Genomic DNA, 22,841 nt, shown 5'->3' on the forward strand with positions numbered 1-22,841 from the left:
GAATGGGTATCTCGATAGTTTTCTTCAGTGAAGGACATGCAATTATTCTAAGTGAAGTAACTCAGGCGTAGAAAACCAAACATCGTATGCACTCACTGATATGTGGGAGCTAAGCTATGAGGACACAAAGGCATAAGAATGTTAACAGTGGATTTTGGGGACTTCGGGGGAAGAGTGGAAGGGGGGTGAGGGATAAAAGACAACATATATGGTGCAGTGTATACTGCTCAGGTGATGGGTGCACCAGAATCTCACAAATCACCACTAAAGAACTTACTCATGTATCCAAATACCACCTGTACCCCAATAACTTATAGAAAAAAAGTAAAAAAAAATAAAAAAGTTTCTCTACACCGTGTTCTATCACATCACTCATAATTTTTATTTTAAATTGTATCAATTAGAGCAGTATTGTTCCCTTTGAGTTGTCTTTTAATTATGTCTCTTGTCATAGTTTCCTTCTTTAACATTAATTGTGCCCTAAAGAAAGACTCTTTTGTATTTGATTTGTTCAGTCCTACATTTAATAAACATGTTTGGAGACCCTGCCGTCCTACAGGCCATGCGCTTCACAAAGTCAAGAGAAGAGGGAGTTGGCAGAGACTCACTTCTCAGTGAGTCAGCAGGAAGGTGTGCACTTGCTGCAGGGAATAATGCAGCTTTATCTGTGAAGTTTCCTGTCATACAGAACCAGTTAGAATTGCCTATAATCCCAGCATTTTGGGAGGCCGAGGTGGGCGGATCACGAGGTCAGGAGATCGAGACCATCCTGGCTAACGTGGTGAAACCCCGTCTCTACTAAAAATACAAAAAAATTAGCCAGGCGTGGTGATGGGCGCCTGTAGTCTCAGCTACTTGGGTGGTTGAGGCAGGAGAATGGCGCGAACCCGGGAGGCGGAGCTTGCAGTGAGCCGGGATCTCGCCACTGCACTCCAGCCTGTGTCACAGAGCTAGATTCTACCTCAAAAATAATAATAATAAAAAAACTAGTTAGAATTAACTACAATCTGAGCTAAAACTTAAGAGTGCTGGGATTTAAATCCTGGTCTGCATTCCTGAGTTGTGTGATACCGCATAAATTACATAATCCTTCTCTGCCTCAATATTCTCATCTGCAAAATGAGGATAATCCTTGTACAAACCTCCAGGGTTGTTAGTAAAATTAAATGAGCTAATATACGGAAAGCACAATAAGACATGGAATTAACAGAAAGATCTTAACTCACATGATTACTATTAATATATACTCCATAAGGATCAGAAAACTAATGCATCATAAATTATGTGCATACTATTTAGAATTATGTGCATTAGGATTATGTGCACTAGAATTATGTGCATAGTCATTTAGAATTTCACTACTATAATGAAGTACTGCTGAGAGAAAAAAAAAAGCCATTAAATTATGTGGGGCAAAGATAGGGCAGATCTCAGACCAGGGTGGTGGACCGGAAGCCTCATAAGATCAGGAGGCAGAGGGAAGCATCCGGCATCTGTAGGAAGCTTAACGTGGAAGGAGCTGCCCACAGATAATGGACAGGGTCAGAACGAGGGCAAGAAGCTGCTGGAGGATTCTGAGGGGAGCACGACGGTCGCTTTCATCATTGCAGCTCTATGTATACCAAGGACAAAGCTAAACCATTAGCGTTTCCTACCCTTGTCTTTACAATAACTCTGAAAAATAGATATTGTTATATGCACTTTGCAGATGAAAAACAAAATAAACAAACAAACAAACTAGCCCCGGAGCTAGTAGCCCAAGACAGCACAGAGGAATAAATCATGGGGCTGGGATCCCAATCCGAGTTGGCTGGCTCTTTTCCCCAGGAGACTCTAATGATTTAAAAGGCCTCAGACATCTTTATGCATCCTCCCACATCTTTCTTTTTTCCTTTTTCTTTTTCTTTTTTTTTTTTTTTTTTTGAGATGGAGTCTCACTCTCTCGCCCAGGCTGGAGTGCAGGGGTGTGATCTCAGTTCACTGCAAGCTCGGTCTCCTGGGTTCACGCCATTCTCCTGCCTCAGCCTCCCGAGTAGCTGGGACTACAGGCGCCCGCTACCATGCCTGACTAATGTTTTTGTATTTTTAGTAGAGACGGGGTTTCACCGTGTTACCCAGGATGGTCTCGATCTCCTGACCTCGTGATCTGCCCGCCTCGGCCTCCCAAAGTGCTGGGATTACAGGTGTGAGCCACCGCGCCCGGCCGCATCCTCCCACATCTAAAATTACCTGTAAGTCACCAGGGTAGATATCAAGTTATCAGGAAAATACACTGACAGGACTTGGGACAGGAAACTGCCCTTGGATGCCATTCCAGCGCCATAGTGAAGGACAGCCCCAATTCTGTTTTTAATGTTTCTATTTTATTTTTTCATATCAAACTATATTTTTCAAAACATAGTCCACGTGTGTCATGATAGAGATCATGTGGAGTGTATTTTCAGGACAAGTTGCAATCCCATGGATTGGGGGCCATTGCTAACTATGGTGAGATGTTCCCCTAGTCTGGTAGCATCTGATGGGGCTGGCAACTGCAGCTCTAGAGCACATGCCACATCTGACGGGGCTGTCAATTGCAGCTCTAGAGCACATGGCAGATCTGATGGGGCTGTCAATTGCAGCTCTAGAGCACACCGCACATCTGATGGGGCTGGCAACTGCAGCTCTAGAGCACATGGCACATCTGATGGGGCTGTCAATTGCAGCTCTAGAGCACACGGCACATCTGATGGGGCTGTCAATTGCAGCTCTAGAGCACATGCCACATCTGATGGGGCTGTCAATTGCAGCTGTAGAGCACACGGCAGATCTGATGGGGCTGTCAATTGCAGCTCTAGAGCACACGGCAGATCTGATGGGGCTGTCAATTGCAGCTCTAGAGCACATGCCACATCTGATGGGGCTGTCAATTGCAGCTCTAGAGCACATGGCAGATCTGATGGGGCTGTCAATTGCAGCTCTAGAGCACACGGCACATCTGATGGGGCTGTCAATTGCAGCTCTAGAGCACACGGCACATCTGATGGGGCTGTCAATTGCAGCTCTAGAGCACATGGCAGATCTGATGGGGCTGTCAATTGCAGCTCTAGAGCACACCGCACATCTGATGGGGCTGTCAATTGCAGCTCTAGAGCACATCACAGAAAATTCAGGTCAGGAACCTCTCAGACTGCACTTGCACCCCGCCACCTGCACAGTGAAGCCGTCCTGCAAAGCCAGTGGCAAGCTCAACTTCAAATGTCACATTGATGTCCCCAATAAAATGTCATACATGCACAGAGTTTACTGAGCCAAATTTCGATCCATTGCAAAAAGAAAATGCTGAGGACAGATGATGAGTCTCTGTTTTCCTACTTAGACTTTTCAATTCTAAAGTGGTAAGTACTTTTGGTTCTAGCATAACAAACCTAAACAAAGAGACACATTGATATATGTTTCTATAATGTAAAGTGGCATTAAATAATGACTAGCTCATTTTGAATCCAGCACTAATAAGTACACTATTTGGATTTTTCATCTAGGTATATTAAAAAATATATATATAGCCAAGTACAATATTTGGATTCTTCAATTCAAGTAAGAAAAAATACAGCTTGGGGTTTCATTTGAACAAAATGCCAAGGCTTATTACTTGTGTTTTATGAAAACAGAATGATTTATTGATTCAGGATTCAGTGTATATATCATATATATGTATATTTGTATGTATTTGTGCGTGTGTGTGTGTGTGTGTCTGTGTGTAAAGGGAGATCATACACACAAAAAACTAGAGGGAACAGAAGAGAAAGAGGAGCAAGAAGAAAGCCAGAAATGAAGAGAAAGTTTGAATCCATGTCCAGAAAATGAATACTTTATTTCAAGCTTCATTGTAGTTCATTATAACCCTTTAAAAATAACACATTGGAATTTGGTGAAGACTTGGGAAAGATGGATTATTCCGATATGGGGAAAATCACGGATCTCATAGGGTGGCTCTGACCACATTTTGATTACTGTGCTCATGTTCTTAGCTTTCAAAAACACTGTGACTTTTATGTTACTTAGGGGGGACTTGTCATGAAAAATTACACCATACATCTTGTACTTCAGGAGAGGGTGTGATGGATGCCAGCTGAGCCTTCCTTGTCCCTTCTCACAGTTTGTGGTAAATTAGAAGGTATCTAAGAAGCACTGATGGGTTATAAATTCAAGTCCCATTGCATGCTTTACAAAATTCCCACATCATGTACAAAGCACATTTGCAGAGAATAAATTATTTTTAAAGCAGGCATATGTGTTTTCGTTTATTAGGGTTCCAGATTGCATTCTTTTGTTTTCCTTTTTTTAATAGAAAGTAAATGAATGCACGTCTACCCTCTTGTCTAGTCTTATGCACACACACATACAAACACACAAGGGCGTGCACACTCACACACTTTAGAATATAATCACTGCTCAAAAGTCTCCATCCCAAATGTTTCAAGAGCTAGATACAACGAACACATCATTTTACTTCCTGAATTGCTCTACTATGGAATAATAACAGTTTCACTTTATTTGAAGAGGTGGCAGTAGGGGAAGATCCCTGCACAGCAGAACTGTTGCACTAACAGAAGCTTGCTAGGTTGACACTAGAATTCTCATTACAGCCTCCAAGAATCAAGTAGCAACTTGATTCAAGAAGTTTGATTTAAAGGCCGGCCTTTAAAATGTCAAAGTGATTTCTTTTTTTGTTGTTCTTTTGTTTGTTTTGTTTTTGAGATGGAGTGTCACCCTGTCGCCCAGGTTGGACTGAGTGAGACAGCATTCTTCAGTGCTGAGACTGTACCCTAGGTCTGTCTGAGTATCAGATAATTTTTCTTCCGAAGTCATCGTGCACTCTTGCTTTGAACATTTCAAACCATTTTGCATAACTCATTTTTTTTTTTTTCTAATTCTAGCCTAAAAGTTTCCCTGGCTATCCTCTGACCCCCAGTTAAGCCAGGCCCCACCCACTCCCCTGCTTCTCTTTGCTATCTCAAAGCCCTGTCTTTTCCTCTTCATTATATGAAGACCCCATCCAAAAATCAAGGATCTCGTATCTGGGAGCTACAAGTTCAGATGAACAGGATTTCTCAGGTCATTTGAAGGCACCATCTTAAAATCTCTCCAAAGACCCCTTTTATTTTATTTTATTTTATTTTTATTTTATTTTTTTCCTGAATTTATTACCCCTTTTATTTTAAACTGCCCCTGGGCCTGTGACGGTGCAAAGACACCAGATGGAGGAAGAGCTTTATAACTTCCCTCGCCTGGCTGAGGTCATCAACATTCTCTCTACAATCCTTCCCTATGTTTCTAAAAGCTCAGTGAAAACTCTTCCACGGTGTTCATTGAAATGTAGATCCCTGAGCACTGACACACCCCCAGCCAACCTTCCTAGCCACAGGCCCTGGACATTTCAGTGTTGAACGCGTTTCCAGTTCAAGGTGAAATTTGAAATATCATGGTATAGCCATGTGCAAAGCCAAGCAACTGACTTCGCTGGCTACCAAAAGCAAGATCCTTCTCCTTTCTTCTTCTACACCAATGATGAGCAGACCCTTATAAATTATAAGTGTCTTATTCTTTCAACTTTCTCATTATTTATTTTTTCCCAAGCCATGCAACATACCTAAATCGTAATTTTCCTAAAGCACTGCTTTCCTTATGCCATGAGATATGAGGGACAGAGTGAACATTTTACAAGCATTTTACCATGGAAAATGTAATACGTTTGAGTTTCGCTCAAGGGCCTGCTTTTAAAATGTTTAAGTGATTTCTTTTTTTTTCTTTGGATGGAGTCTCACCCTGTTGCCCAGGCTGGAATGCAGTGACCCAATCTCAGCTCACTACAATCTCTTTCTCCCAGGTTCAAGCAATTCTCCTGCTTCAGCCTCCTGAGTAGCTGGGATTGCAGGTGCACACCACCATGCCCAGCTAATTTTTTGTATTTTTAATATATAGGGCATTTCACCATGCTGTTCAGGCTGCTCTTGAACTCCTGACATCAAATAATCCACCTGCCTCGGCCTCCCAAAGTGCTGGGGTTACAGACATGAACCACCACATCCATCCAAAATGTTAAAGTGATTTCTATCATTTTGTGAAAACATTGGATTGCTTTCTCGCATCTTACTGGAATGTGTTTATGCACACAGCGTCTATCCGGGTTCTACGGGAGAAAGCAATCCAGTATACGCACTTCTTACTTTACACATACCGTGCCCACAACAGCACCACACACTCTTCCTGTGTACATGCTTCACATGCTCAGAGGCTATGCAAAGCCCAGTGTTTCTATAACATGTTCTGTGATGACCTCACTGAGCAGTGCTTTCTTTCTCCTCCAAATACCCACAGCATCTTTGCACCTGCATTGCTGATTTGTTGTTTATCACACATGGCATGATAATGACTAATGGATACAGGGGTTGTCTGTCTCCGTTCCTGGTACAGTGGTAGGTTTCTGACTTTTCCTTTCATATTCACCCAGCAAGATAAGTATCTTTAATCTCCTTTTTATAGTCAGGAAACCAAAACTCTGGGAGTCAGACTCTAGCCCAAATGGTGCAGCTACGAAGGGGAGGAACATCATTTTTAATTCCTCGTTCTTCTCACTCTAAGGCCAATTCTCTTTTGAGAACTCTGAAGGATGAATAGGGCTTTGCTGATAAAGCAGAAGAGAGAGTTCCCAGACAGAGAAAATGGATTGAAAACAGGAAACTGCGAGTTGGAACGAGGTCACTAGCAGCGTAAAGCGCAAAATGGAATGTAAATATTGACAGGACTCAGGCCAGAGCAGTCTCTGCACCATGTCAAGAAGCATAGCCTTATCCAAACCCATAGTTCCAGATGTTAATTGACAGCCTGCCAAAAAGAAATGGTTTTGGGTCCAATCTGTTTGGCACATTGCAACATCTTCTACCTGATCTCTGAGAGTCACACTGAATGTTCTGACATCAAAAGACTGAGAAATCCACAACAAAGGAAACTGCTCAACTTTTTAACTCAATGTTCTTGAAAAGAGCTCAAAATGATTTTACTTTCAACACACAGCTATTAATAGATTTGGAAACACTACTGTGCCTAAAAACATAGGGAAGCTGTTGAAATGTTGTGATTTTTTGTATACCCTTTTGATGTCACCTCTTATTCATAGTAATCTGCTGGGCAGTTGGGCTGGTTCAGAAAACTAAATCAGAGTCTCTAAGCAGTAAGACCCTGGTGAGTCGGTGAAACCTAAATCTGAAACTCAATATTAAACCTCGGCTTTCTGGATCATCTCCATCTTGTCCCAGCAGCCCATTATAAACATCACACAGCAGTTCAACAAAGACAAAAGAGCTTGCATCAAATTCCGAAATAGCATAACTACTGCAATGTTTTTCAGTTTGGAGGAAAACCTGAAATTATCATGAATGATAATTAGTTATGGTTTTAGGTTTGTGTTTGTCAAACATGTACGCCACTCACAAACACCCTAGCCTTTCACAACTCAGGCTCTGCAGCACGGAACAGCAGCACCAACCAGAGCTGAACAATTGTCAGAAACAGAGAATCTCTGGACTCACTCCAGAACTGCTAGATCAGTCTGCATTTTGAAAATATCTCCAGTGAGTCCTGTGCACATGAAAGCCGGAGAGGAACGTTTAATAGATAAATATATACTTCAGTCAAAATTCCACTGTTATCACATTTCATTTTTACTAAGTGATATACAGGATCTAAACCGAGATAGCATTTTGATTTTCATTCACAAAGTTGACGGGCATATACAAAAACAGCCCTGAATGTTAAACAATGCTGACTACGGTCAATTATATTTCCAAACAACAAGGAAGGGTCATCATTTAGGCCTTAATTTTTCTTTTAAAGTGATATTATTACTGTTGTTATTGTCACACAATTCATAACCAAAGTAAGATCAATCTTTTAAAAGTTGAGTGGAGAAGTTAACAGTTTTTATAACTCAAAAAATTTGAAGGTTTTTGCTGAACATAGACTTTTAGAACTAGATACAGGTTAAAACCATTTTTCAAAACACATTCTATTTCAAAAGGTTTTTTTTTTTTTCTTTCCATTGTAGGGCAGAAATGTGAACTCTCTATGGCACTGTTTCTTACAGCAGTAAACGTGCAGCTAGTTATAGAAATTGCTGTGTGGGGCGGGCATTGCGCTAAGGGTTTTCCAAGCGTCTGCTCATTTGCTCTAATTAGCAGCTCTCTGAGGAATGTGGCAATCATTTCCATTTTACAGACAGCGATCTGGGACTTCCAGAGCAAACCTGCTGCGGGTCATCAAGCTCAGAAGTCATAAAACCAAGACTAGAGCCCAAGTCTCATTCAAACCAAGGTCTGAATCAGTCATCTTGGCTTAGCAACTAAGCTTCTATGGCCTGGTCATGGAAAGGTAATGAAAAAACGAAACAGGGCATTGCCCATCACTCTCCAAGCTAGGTAAGAGTGGCTTCTTAGCATGCTGGAACCAGTTGTGGTAACAGAGACAGAAAACCTGGATTCTCCTCTAGCCAACTAATAGCGCTCCTCAAGGTAGGATAAAGGACATGACCTATTTATGATGCAGTTCTTTTCTCCCCAAACAATAAAGGGATTGCATTAAGAGATTTCTCAGGTGCCATCAATTTTAAATTTATAATGCAAAAAAAATCAAAGCCTTTATGATGTATATGTTTATTAAGAAATGATAGTGATTCTCTAAAGAGATTCGAATCAGAAGAACTTAGATATTTGTATTTATTAAAGTCAAAGGTGGGAAACATTAATGTTCTAGGCCACTACTCATTTAAAGGATGTATTAAGCTTGGATAGCATGTGCCAACAGGAAGGAACCCAAGCAATAAAATGTCACATTTTTTTGGAGGAGTATTGGATTGCACAAAATTACCTTATTCTCCTAACCAGTCCTCCATGAAATTGTTCAAACTTTCAGAAGAAAGAGAAAAATTAGATATTCATGGCTTCGAGAGAAACTCTAAATGAAGATATCAAAATGTACAATTGGAACACGAGGATGTGCCAGTTGGCTGATTTGAGGAATAAATGAGAGTTAAGCAGCATTATTTGAGAATGACTAAAATGGAGTGGGCACAATGGCCCTTTAGAAGGCAGAGTGTTTTTAAATGAGAAATTTATTTAACAGTGTTAATTTAGTTTTACTTTTTTATTGTTTCCAGGATTAAGGGCCACATGCAAAAAGAAGGAAGTGTGATTACAAAAAACAGGTATTTCATAGTTGGTGAAATAAATTTTAATCCATAAAAGAGTTTTTTTTCATTGCCTACAGCTTAAATAATTTATAGGAAATATATTTTTCAATAGAATGAGGTTAATTTGGAGAAATCTGACATGAGAGAAATATTACACCGGAGCTGTAGAGCTCATCTCTGCCCTAAGAATGGTAAGGATGGAGACTGGGAATTCTCTCCTGGGATAACTATTTTTCCTATTGGTCCCATCTTTAGAGACCAGGGATGTTTTCTTTTTCTCTGTTACTCCTCAGTCTGGACAATTTTATGGAATCTTAGGGTAAAATATTACATTTTATCCATAGCTACCACCATTTAATAAAGTAGAAAAATGTCCCATATTTCAAATATGTATTCTTCAAAATAGTTTTTTAACTTTATTGAAACTCTGGTATTTATTAACCTAAATTAAAGGATTGCTCTAGAATGCTGTTTCTAGAATTTGTGAAGAAATCTGAAATTCAGGCTTAATTCTAGGCAATAAGATAGTCGATGGCTTCTCAGAGTTGCAGGGGCACCTGCTGGTGAGTCCATCCCTTTCACGAGGAAGGACAGGGGAAGGCAGGAAATAATTCCTAGGGTATACGCTCCTGGTAGTCAATCAGAGAGTGCAGCTGCCCCTTCATGGAGAGCCACCTTCTTTGCTCCTGAAGGTTCATTCTGACATGAAAGACCCTTCCTTCAGTGCCTGCTAGAGATGATGCTTTTCAGAAGGACAGGAGAGAAAATGTGTCTTGCAAAACCACACCTGACCAAAACCTCTAAAACACAGCCTGCCTCCTTCACTCCACTTGTGGGGCTACAGCATCTTTCCCAGAAATTCTTTCGCTGCCCAATGGCTTCATCCCTGGCTACCAGCCGAGAGAAAAGGTAAAGACTGGAAATTGGCCCCACAGTAGACATTGTGGAGAGGGTGCCTAATCCACCCAGGTGAAAACAAAAATATCCAGGATAAGGCATGTGAAAGAAAGCCACCAATCAAGTTAGAAATTCTCCGTACAGTAGAATTAGCTGGTATTGAAAAAAGTTTGCATTATTTGCCTATTTGAGTCTCAGGGTGGAGGTACCTAGGTTGTGGGGTAGTCTGGGGTGGCCAGTTTTCTCCACCTACCTAAGACTTCAGTGGGTCACGATTGCATATACAACCCTGATTAGTCACATCTTTATGTGACAGCTTCATGGTAACATCAGCCTGTCATTCATGTGTCCTCTTAGAAGCCTGATAATATCTATCATTACGTTATACTCCGAAATATACTCAACATGCAAGTATGCTAAGATGATTACATTACTGTCTAGTTAATAACGCTGGAAAGGAACATGTAAGAGTAGCTGGTGGTGACTCCACCACACAGTAACAGAGCTGAGTAGAAATTAGAAGTGGCAGGGCACTTTCTTTGTATGCACTAAGGCAGAAGGCTGCTGAAGAAATTCTAGGATGAGAGTGGAGTGCCCACACACTGCTTTCATCTTCCTGTTGTGAGGTTAGCAACAAAATGTGGTCTCAACTTTTTTAAAAAGAGGAGGAAATATACCTCGGGACTGTCTCTCTTCAAGTCTCCACCCTGCCTCTTTGCTTGCTGGATGGTTGAACATTTAACTACTTTGAAGCCTATTTTTCTCATCTATAAAATGGGAATAGTAGCATCTCCAAGTAGCAGTAGCAACTATTGTTTATATTTTCTTGTTATATAACAAACATTCAGTGATTATTAATAGCAAATTTTTTTACAAAAAAAGACACTATTGAAAAAACATAGAAATGGCATTTTCATTAAAAGAGGGGTTTATGAATAGAGCTACAATATCATGTTAATTATATCCTTAGACCTGCAGCTGGTATGTAGAGGTTCAAGAAAAGGAGAAATGTGTGTATATATACGTGTGCGTATGTACGTATGTTATATATATTTTTATTGTTATATATAAATATATTCATATTCATATTTATTTCCTGTTTATGCTGTACTAAACACTTCTAAAAAAACAACACTTCTAAGCTCTATTTTTCATGAACCAGCATAACTTGACCCTTTTGCCTACCTGGAGTAGGCAAGTTTACAAGGGAAACTCTGGGGTGACAGTTTTGTAATCTTAGTTTATTTTGTTCCCATTAAACCAGCACAATTTTACTATTAAATCAATCTGATCAGCGATTGGCTGAAGTTAAAACAAAAAAAAAGTGTTGAGGTGCATAGCTTACAACAGGTTTGTGAAATAAAATTACTGAATCCCAATTTAAGATAGAAAATATGGGACTGGCTGTCATGACTCATGCCTGTAATCCCACACTTTGGGAGGCCAAGGCAGCAGGATTCCTTGAGTCCAGGATTTTGAGACCAGCTTGGGCAACATAGCAACTCCCTGTGTCTAGAAAAAATTAAAAAAAAAATTAGCCAGGGTTCTGTACCTGTACTCCCAGATACGAGGGAGGCTAAGGTGGAAGGATGGGTTGAGTCCAGGAGTTTGAGGCTACAGTGAGCTATGACAGCACCACTGTACTCCAGACTGGATGACAGAAGGAGACCTGGTATTAACATTAAAAAATTATAAAGGAAAACACAAAAAAACAAATCACCCATTTCAATTGGTGGCACTGGAGCATTGCTGCGTGGTCTCCTCCATATTCATAAATGATGTCATTTCTTTTCCAAAACCATTTTTCTCCCAAAAGATTGAATTTTTAACATAGGATAGCTCAAGTTCATAGAAACAAAGAAAGATGGAAACAGCCACAGTTGGACGGGGCCAAGGAGGCAAAACCAAATGCTCTGTGGGTCCCTGGCTGGAGCCCTGGACCAGAAAAGACATCAGTAGAACAGTCAGAGGAAATCAAACAGAGTCTGAAAGTGAGTTAGCAGCACTGTTGCTTCATGAATTTCTTGGTGCCAATAATTACACTATGGTTATGTAAGATGTTCACATGAGGGAAGCTAGGTTTAGGATATACAGCAACTCTCTGTGTTAGTTCTGCAAATTTTCTGTAAAATGAATTCAAAATAATAATAATATGAGGAGGGAGAAGATGATGCCTCCTTCCTTTAATTTTGGGGCAGGTGAGAGAAGGATTGATTTCAGGGAGTCTGTTACTCAGCATGTTCCTCTATAATTCTCCCTGGTTAGAAATTAAATAGACACCAAGTCAATTATCAATTAAGTGACAAGTTGGGTAAACACTGGAGGCGTTAATTGACCCTTCAAGGGTTCTTTGAAACTCACTCAGCTTTCCCCATTTCTCTGAAGTTTTGTTTGAACTTCAGCCAATCACCGATTAGATTGATTTAATAGTAAAATTGTGCTGGTTTAACGGGAACAAAATAAACTAAGGTTACAAAACTGTCACCCCAGAGTTTCCCTTGTAAACTTGCCTACTCCAGGTAGGCAAAAGGGTCAAGTTATGCTGGTTCATGAAAAATAGAGCTTACACCTTAAAAAATCATAAAGTAACATATTTCTCTTGCAGTCATAAGGCAGCCCTAATCCAAAGTGGAAGAAATGTTCTTGCATTTATTATGGCTGATGTTTTCCAGGGAGGGAGATCACGCAACCTGTTTGTTTCACTTGCATTATTTCTGTAGTGTTCTTCCAGGTACTCTGCATGCCCCTCTAAGCATTATGAAAATGGGATTGACAATAGATGGGCAGTGGGAGATTTCCACGTGGAGGCGTGCGGCTGAACAAATGCACCAGGGATGCAAACGCACAGTAACATAAAGACAGGAATGTGTTCACAGGGGCAAACTGGAAAGGGATGGGTGTTCCTGGCAGGGAGGAAGCCAGGATGGGGCCAACTGGGTACCTGTGAACAGCTTGGGAAGGGACACTGAGGCTTCCAGGCTCTGTCTCGGGGAGCTGAGGCTCAGTCATGGAAGTTAAGAAATCGATGCATTGGAATTTGTGTTGGGACACATTTTCAATGCATTTATTTTTATTTTCTTTTTCCTTACCTTCTCTATCCTCTACACACTCCCTGTCATAGAAGGGGATGGAAGCCTGGTTCTTTTGTTTTATAAGTTCATATTTTAAAGAGAGTAAATGCTCCCTCAGTGTTCCCAGCCAAGATTCTACAATCTTAATCCCGTTAACCATCATGTCTTAATTTAGAAACCATAGAGGGAGAACTCAGAAATGAAATTAATTTTCTTTCTTCTTGATATTATTAGAAGTACAAGTTATAGGCTACACCATCAAATCTCTTCAGAAAAAAAAAAAAAAAGAACACTTGGCTAGCTTCACCACTACACATTTCCTTTCTAGTTGCAAGAAAATGAATGACTAGACCATGCTATAAAGTGAACTAGAAAAGGCAACTCTCTATTAAAGTAAGGGACTGATAGGAGGCCAACCTGCATAAAATTAGAATCTGACTAGCAAAAAAAAAAGTCAGTTTCATCTAATGTACATATAGCCTATGAGGCTTAAATTACTAACCCACCGTATGCTTAATATACAGATAATTTTGGCACATGACATCATCCCCTATATTTAGACTGCCTCCGCCGCTGCCATGGCAACCTTGACTTAAAACATAGCTGAGTGGGTAATTTCACTCCAAATTAAATGAAAATAAGGCTAATCCTATTATTGTTCTTAACAATTTTCCAAGTAGCTTCTTCTTAGAGTGCCCTTGCTTATATGTCCTTTTTAAAAAATAGATTATTGGAAAATCACATGTGTATCTGCCCTCACTCCACTCACAGTCACTTGCACCACCCTCCTGGCTCTGTGGAATGATCTTGTGCTTGGGAAGGGGTCACAGCACCCACAATGCTCCTCGTCCCTGTCCATGCAATTCAGGAATGGGGAAACCTTTTAACTATACCAATTTGAGTCATTAAATATTTCACAGACTGTCACTTTAAAATTACTCTAAAATAATACTCTTTTTAAGATAAATCATATTATGCATTTGTATAGGCCTTAAAAGGGTACTTCAAATTATTCTGTTTTATGTTTTAAATGTGCTCCTGTAGGTTTCCATAGTTATTTAGGAGAACCATCTTTTGCTTTTCAGCCTCCACTGAAGAGTCATTGAAAGCTGAGAGTTCCACTTAAATGTAGTCCTTATGGCTGCGTCAAGATACTTCTTTTGACCATTATGATAAACATTAAATGTTACACATACACACAAAACACTCTGCTGACCCAGCACATATGCTAAATTGCTTTTCCATCTCCACCCCGACAGTTACCTGTTCAAGGCTTTATGATCCAGCCTGTAGTCCTGAAACAGAGAAACTGTACTTCTCTGACAGGGCATTGAAGCTCAGACCTGGACTACACTGATTGGGGGGCTATACAGAGAGAGAAGAAAATGCCCTGGAGTCAGAGACCTTGAACCTGAGCTCTGCCAAGGGCTCCATCAGCTTTGCCATCTCTTGTCATCTGCACATCTCAGTTTTATTTTTAAATCTAAAATAATAGATAAAGGGATAATAGTAGATAATAGTAAGAATAATGACCCCACAGGGCTTTTGCACCAAGCAAACAGGACAATATAAGTCATCCTAAGAATACAAGTATGAATACAACCCTATCCCAGGCTAATCATGGCTATTTGAAGAGAGCAGCTAAGCTAACAGGCAAAAGAGTTTATTAGACATGAAGGCACACAGGGTCATAGTTCCCACTATGAACTTTCCCCCCAACTTCCCTAGCAAATACCTAGAGAGATTCCAGTGATGTAGAAGATGTCTTCCCGCCTGGATCCAGGCACCAAGAAGATAGTGGTAGTCTCTCTGGCTAGCTGTGCTGATATTCTCCCTATGACAAGGATGATCAATTGTTGCCATAAAGTGCTACAGTGGTCCCATCAACTTTTCAGAACACGCTTCTCATCACACTCATGATCTGTACTTTCTGACATAAACTAAGTTTGTTTGGCAAATGCTTCCACTGATCATAGGTTCTAGAATCACTAACAAATCGGCCTCACTTGCTTCTACCTCTCTCCCAACCTGACATCTTACCAGCAAGTCGTACAGTCAATGCCCAATACCTCTGGACTGTCCTAAAAATAAGACCTTTAACATTAAGCATGTAAGTTCTGAGAATCAGTCCCTCTATATTTTATACTTCAATTATTTTCTGAAAACCACAATAATTTTAAAGCTAGGAAGAGGTTAGATCACTTCAACATCTTTAAATGATTAGCAGAGAATATGCACTAAAGAGATGCTTAATAAATTCATTTTTAGATTTTTTTTTTTTTTAGAACATCCTCTCTTTTTAAAAATCGACTTGTCTGAAGTCATAAGGATTGCTTTTGGCAGAACCTGTGGTAGAACTGTTATCCAGTTCTCGGCTCAGCTTTTGTTTCCATGAACTCTAATGTTAGACATAGTGAGATAGGTAATAATGTAAACAAATTCCTGAGTGCTTAAAGTTAAAATTGTACAACATACATTAAGCAGATGGGTCCTGGCTAATCTAAAAGTGTTGTTCAGCATGAATAAAATAGAAAACAAAGACAATCTAGGTAGAATTTGTTTGGTTTCTTCCTCCCTCCTATTTGGAATAACATTTAACACAAGCACAATAAAATCAATCAGGAAAGGACTTCTCCATGAATAGGAATCCTCTGGATTGACCCTTGTGATTTGGAAAACAAAGTACAATTCAGTTCAATTCCAATAATCGGTTTAAAACATGTGGTCATATTTACAATGTTTCCTGTTTGACATGTTTGTCCATTAGCCTTCGTACTGAAATGCAAACTGCAACCTGTCAACATGTTCACAATCACTCATTCCATATTCCCCTCTTCCTACTCATAAATGGCCAACATTTCCTCTGTGTCTACCTGAGTTTCAACATACCTATTCTTGTTTAGTCGTATTTCAAGATCTAAAACAGATAACTGGAGCAGTTTCAAAGTGTTCAGATTTAAAATAACAAAAACAACAACACAATTTAACATGCAACAAATGACTTAATTCAAAATAGAAATTAAGGCTTTAAACATCTATGCTATGCTTTTAAGTCTCTCAAATTGCACTTATGGACCAAAAAAACTGTTCTTGCAATCACGACCATCACACCTAAATAGGCGGTACTTCATTAGATCTTGTTTTCCTTTGTCTCTACTAGGGTACACACCAGAGAACTGACCATCCTGTGGTTAATTTTATACATATATTGGACTAGGATGTGTGTTAAGTTATTTTGCCTTTGAGGATCTTGTAGCCACAGTCACTTCCCCACAGGTGGCTACAGAATGTGGTACACAGTCTTCACGAAGAAAAAGGAATGCGCAATCATGTATCTGCAGCAGTCTGTCAATGCTCGGTAACATGAGATAAAAGAAAATACACAATCTAAAAATCTCTGTTCACAGTGAAACAGCTCCAGACCAAATCCAAAACTAACTCATCTTACTTAGTTGCTTTAAAAGAGTCCAAAAATGAGAGCACTGTAAGTTCAAGCACACAGATAACTTCCCAAGCTCCAAACACCAGCACAAAGACATCTTAGAAACTTTGAAACTGGTCACAGTAAAGGTAACTTTTTCAGAGCCAAAAGAGCAAGGCAAAAAAGGAACACTCATGCTTGCCCATGAACGTCCAGAGACAAGCAATTCTTGAAGCTCGTTGGGGGAAAAATGGGGAAAAATGGGGAAAACACACCTGTATCCTTTGTGGCATCTCTTCCCGGGACTTACCATATGGATGGAGCTTCCGTGCCACTGATCTCTAAGAAATCGTATCCTTCTTCTAGCTGAAAGTCAGTGAAGACCAGCGCAATGGTGTCCCCGGGCTCAGCCAGAATGGTCCAGGTGCAGTCCGCGTTGTTCTCATACTCTGAAGGGAAGTGTGGGCTGGAGATGGAGCTGCTGGTCCCGCGTAAGGTTCCTCCGCAGGCTCCCTCAGCTGCAGGGGTAGAAGCAGAAAGAAAGCATCACGTTTCAGGATGGTTTTCATACACGAGTGTGTCCACCAAGTGTCACTCTTGATCAGCGACAAATATTTTCTGAACCCAAAATTGAGACACTCAATCTGAAAAAGAATCTTTTGGTATGTTAATGAGTTCTATGAAAAGGCTTACAAGAGTCTAACATTTAAACTGTATTATTAATTGAATGGCCATTGTGGGAAAGCTGGAAACGGTGGCTTTTCTAAAACATGGAAAGTGTAGTTGCCATGTACCTGACATTGACAGGCAGCCTAACAAGATTTTCAGAGATTTTCTCTGAATCCTGGAAGATGACACTATGTAAGCAACATTTTGAGACTTAAAAACATGTGGGCGTTTGTTCATGGATACCTGGCTTTGAGAATACTGTGCTCTTAAAAGAAATGGTTGCCCTACATTTCTTTTCTATAAATTTGGGATTACTTTGGGTCTTGAATTTCAGACAGCTATTGAGTAACATAACAGAGGCACATCACCCCATGAAAAGGTTCTGAGTAGAAAATAATTGCATGAAACTTAAAATGGAATATCTTAGAAAAGTGATAAGTGAAAGGCCAGTAAAGATAAAAGTGCATTTAAAATACAAACTAACATTTAAAAAATTATTGGTTAGAAAGGAAACAGATCTTGGAAAGTTTGCTATAGAGTAAAAAAGCTTCTTTGTTACATTTATATTACCTATTACAAAATATTATGTGTATATTAAACTATATATAGGTTACATATATATAACATATAAACTATATGATAGCTTATATATAAATAACATACAAACTATATGATTATATATAAATAACATATAAACTATATGATAGTTTATATACTATATATAGCTATGTTATAAACTACATATATGAGAGAGAAGTATTTTAAAACAACACGTTTTAAAGCATGTTTTTTAAAATTTCTTCCTTCCCTCCGTTCTTTCTTCCTTTTCTTTCTTCTTTTTCTTTCTTTCCTCAAATACTTCCTATCCACAATGTATATTTAACAGTCATTAATTCTGATACTGCAGTGTGGATGATATGTAAAAGTCAGCCTGTTACCAAGATGGGGGGAGTTTGCTGTAAGCAGAGGTTGTGTGACCAACCTGAGCTCTTACAAAGTGCATGTCTTCGACCCTACCCACCCTCTCTCCACCAAAATTAAAGCAAAGTGAGAGGAATTGACCTCCTTTTATTAACTCTTCGCAAGTTGCAAGTTCCAATATTTCTTTCATCTTTCAGCGATGTTCGTTTTATTTTGGCAGGATCTAAGCCTCACAAAAATGTCAAAATAGAACCCATCTTGTCGGCAACAGTAAGAGGGTGATACAGGTCCCTTCAAATTAGCTGCCTTCAGTTTACTCGGAAGAATGCCAGGAGCATAGGGGTGGTTGACAGCACATGGTTTTTGTTCCCAGAGTTTGGAGTATTGCATTTTCCATTCTTCCGACAGGATGCCAAGCTGGTCTACACACTAGGCATTGTTATGCTGTTTATGTCAACTAATGCTAATGGCAGCTTCAGAGTGGACGTCTTTGAGAGGTACACTTGGAGGAAAATTGCTACCTTCAAGTATCAATGAAATCAAGCCTACGTGAGGCATGGGTGTTCTCATGTTTTAACAGTTGGTGAGTCTGTGATGCCCATCCAAAGCACATGACATTGTGGAAAGGGCTGCCCATGTTTTGTAGGACATCTCAGGAAACTCATTTTTGAGATCCCAAATGTATTTTAAAATTAATAATTATTAAGTGTAGGGATTATAAAAATTATGCTATCACAGTATTGTTTCCTTTTAAAAGTGTAAAACCTGAACACAAATAAAAATAACTGTGTATATACTGCAATTTGAAAACTGAAAAAATAGTTCCTGTGCCCACTGCCAAATGTGTCTCCTGCCTCCTGCCCTCTGTGGGCACCACTGTGCAAGCACAACACATCCCTGCTCAACTGAGAACCAGCTCCACAACTGCCCAGCTCGCCACAGTTTTTATTACATTATTGGGAACAGCTACTGGGAATGTGATCATACATATACATTTCCATGTCAAAATTGGATTTTTGAAAATAGAGATAAAAATCAGTACCATATAAAAATAAGAGGAAGTACATATTCCAGCCATGAGGAAAAATATAGTGGCTACTATTGAGATTCAGACATTGTGCAGAATTCAGCTCTAAGCCTCTTGGATTGGGATAATGGTGAATCAGGTCAACAACTAAAAGTGACACATACTCTACGTTGTTTTTCTTTAAACCCAAATATAAATATCCCCTTCATAAAGGGATGAGGTAAACAAGATCACTAGAGACAGATATTTACTTTTATTATTGATTAAATAACTATATAAACATATCACACACATAAATATTTCCAGAGTAAAAATTATTTTTCACGTGTAAATATATAATTTTATTTAATATTTAGATTTTATTCTTTTCTGTGAATTCATTATATACTACAAAAGTTAAGTCATCTCAATGTAAAAACAGATGCAAAAGAAAAGAGTTCTAATACTTTTATCACATAAAAAGATAAAATATCATAGATGTGTGGAATTAAAAGAAAATTATCAAAGTCCAAGTTACCAAAATGATGTAGTTGAAAGATTAATGACATATATTACTTGAAATCCAACTGCTGAAACTGCATACATTCTTCATAATTCACCTTGTTGGCAAGCAATCCCCCCTTTCAATGTTTCAGAGGGGAAAATAAAAAAAGGAAAAAAAACTGACATCAAATGATTGAATTTTTGTCATGGCAACCAATGAGCTGAATCACTGTCTATTATTTAAAAAGCTTTGAAATGGTTGTATTTATGTGCATGGTATAGAATAAACATAGAATACAAGTGTATAGAATAAGAAGCTTAACCGATTCTTCTGGGAAAACATCTCGATAACCTTGACCAGAGGTGAATTTAAACCTATCTGACAGGAGTGTTTACAGGCAGCCAACATAAACAGGGACACCAGCCATAGCTCCAGGACAGAGTCCTGGGCCCCCACGCTGCAGCCATTAGCCCCCTGGTTTCTCCACTGCTGGAAGGTTCGATGACCTGCAGGAGGTGTCTAGGGAGTTTGTAGGGCTCGGGTAGTGGATATGTGTTAACTGGTAAAGAGTGTTCTTTTTTATTTTAACAGCTGATGGAACTGTGCTGGTGCCCACCCCTGAGTACCAGCCCTGATCAAATAAGCATACCTCACTGCCATGCAGTTTCCTTCTATTTAAAATGCCAATGGTTGAGCTGGATAAACTGCAATGTTATGTCCCTGTCTAATATTTGGGTCCCCTGAGTCTAAGATCTTAGACACTTACTATCTACATTTTCCTAGAATTTCCCTTGATGAATGAGTGGATCATGGAGACCCATACTTCATTCGGCCAGCATGAGTACTATGCTCACTGAATCCAGGTAAGACCAGAGCATGGACTGCAGCAGACAGGTGGTGAAATTTAAGGGTAACTTTGTTGGGAAAGGAGTAGATGACATAAAGAAGGCAAAATAGAAAAGTCAAATAAAATGAAGAAAAAAACAATTAAGGTAGCAGAGAGAAAAAAAAAATTCCCAAACCTTATCACTATTGCATTTCTTCAGTAGATATGTTAATGTCCATTGGATATTCCGGAATGAGTTACAGTTAGAATCACGCCAGAATAATATATGCAAGATGTATTAGAATTCTTTGTATAGCACTCCACATAAAATATAGAATATTATTAAGATAATCTGATTGATAAATTGAATATTATATATATATAAGACAGACAAAAAAACTTCAAGCTACTCATTGGATAAAATGCTTAAATCACAGAAAATCTTTAGTACAGAATGAGGCAAAATTAGTGTTGGTGCTTGTGAGTGAGTGTGTGTGTGCATGTGTGTGCGTGTGTTTGTGTGTATATGTGTGTTTGTGTTTGAAAGCACCTGCTATAGTGCTGTAAGTATTTCTCTAACAAAACTTTTTAACTCTTAATTTCTCCACTATTTTTGTAAGGGATTTTACTTTCTAAACAGCAACATTTTAAACATAATAGCATTTGAAGAAGGGCTACATAACTACTATCTTTGGTGAGCAAAACATTTTTAAAAATAAATCAATTTGTTTCCTTTTAGATCTATGCAGCTCTACATGATGATCAATTTTATAAATAATGCCACAGAGGAAAGTTTTCAAAGCCCATTTCGACTGAGAAAAATTAATTACTTAATTTTTGATGTAATATTTACTTGTAAACTTATCTTCCACTTTGGCTACTAAAGATATTAAATTGCTCCAACATATCACTAAAGGATAAAGGCTTTGCTGACAGAAATGGGAACCACTATCCCTACAGTGTGGAGTGTTACAAGGACCCAATATGATTAAATGTACATCATAAATGATGAGTGAAGAGACATTATTTAACAAAGTATATTGGAAGAACTGAATAGAAATTTTTAAAATATCAACTTAAAATTCCCTCATACAAAATACCTGTTACACAAATCAAAATGTTTGAATGTATTAAATAATGGGTAACTTGTCACATTAAAATATAATATACGGTCTCAAATTAAGCATTATCTTAACTAAACAGAAATTGTGAATGTTACTGAAGCAAAAATAACTTTATAAGTAAACCAATCTACCTGTTTAATTTTTTCAAAATAAATGTATACAAACAAAAGCAACACAATAAAAAAAATTTGCAACAACACAGCAGGGGGATATTATTTATACTTACTTGATTTGTATTTTAAAAAACAAGATACGGGCTGGACGCGGTGGCTCATGCCTGTAGTCCCAGCACTTTGGGAGCCCAAGGCAGGTGGATCATGAGGTCAGGAGATCGAGACCATCCTGGCTAACATGGTGAAACCCCCTCTCTACTAAAAACACATAAAAGTAGCAGGGTGTGGTGACGGGCACTTGTAATCCCAGCTACTCGGGAGGCTGAGGCAGGAGAATGGTGTGAACCCAGGAGGTGGAGCTTGCAGTGAGCCGAGATTGCCCTACTGCACTCCAGCCGGGCAACAGAGCGAGACTCCGTCTCAAAAAATAAATAAATAAATAAATAACAAGATACAAACAGATACATGGGAAAAAAGATTTTAAATGGCAATTCAAATAAGAGTGAATGCCAGAATAAAATTAAAAACAAACACAGGTGACGTTTCAACCTTCCTTATTATGATAGGCATTCAAATTAAAACAACATTGAAATACCATCTAATATACATTAAAAAGATAAATTTTGAAAATATATAAATACCAAGACTAAAACTGATATAGTTGTATGTTCCTAATATCAACATGCATTAACATAGTGCTTCAGGCAATTTACCAACACAGGCCAGTGACGCTGAGGGGGCTCATATTCCCTGGCAAGTTATCCAATTTAGGGTCTGATGTCTATTGAGTATATTTTAGGTGTCTGATATTCTATAGCAAGGTAATTATGTGAACTATTTTGTTTAATCACATCCAAAATGTGTGATAAAATGTCTGTTTTTGTTCCTATTTCACAGCTACCAAAAGAGAAATGTTTTTCAATTTTTAGAAAACAAAACAAAACAAAAATCCATCAACTGGGAAACATTCAGAGACTCAGAAAATATATGATCAACTAAAATTAAAATTAATCAGCATACTCTATTGTAAAACAGAAAAAAGGGTATAATGTCTGCTCTGTG

The 22,841-nt window shown here is 38.9% G+C and overlaps 1 protein-coding gene across 1 annotated transcript in view; it reads right to left on the minus strand.

Annotated features, from left to right (window-relative positions):
- Positions 1 to 22,841, minus strand: part of CSMD1 (CUB and Sushi multiple domains 1) — a 2,063,616-nt gene that overhangs the window by 1,066,283 nt on the left and 974,492 nt on the right. The window contains exon 5 of the mRNA XM_024251429.3: positions 16,926 to 17,133. Within this exon, the coding sequence (XP_024107197.3) occupies positions 16,926 to 17,133 (208 nt within the window). The remainder of the gene's footprint in view (positions 1 to 16,925; positions 17,134 to 22,841) is intronic.

The sequence above is a fragment of the Pongo abelii genome, chromosome 7, assembly GCF_028885655.2.
Source record: "Pongo abelii isolate AG06213 chromosome 7, NHGRI_mPonAbe1-v2.0_pri, whole genome shotgun sequence".
In the NCBI taxonomy this organism is placed as follows: domain Eukaryota; kingdom Metazoa; phylum Chordata; class Mammalia; order Primates; family Hominidae; genus Pongo; species Pongo abelii.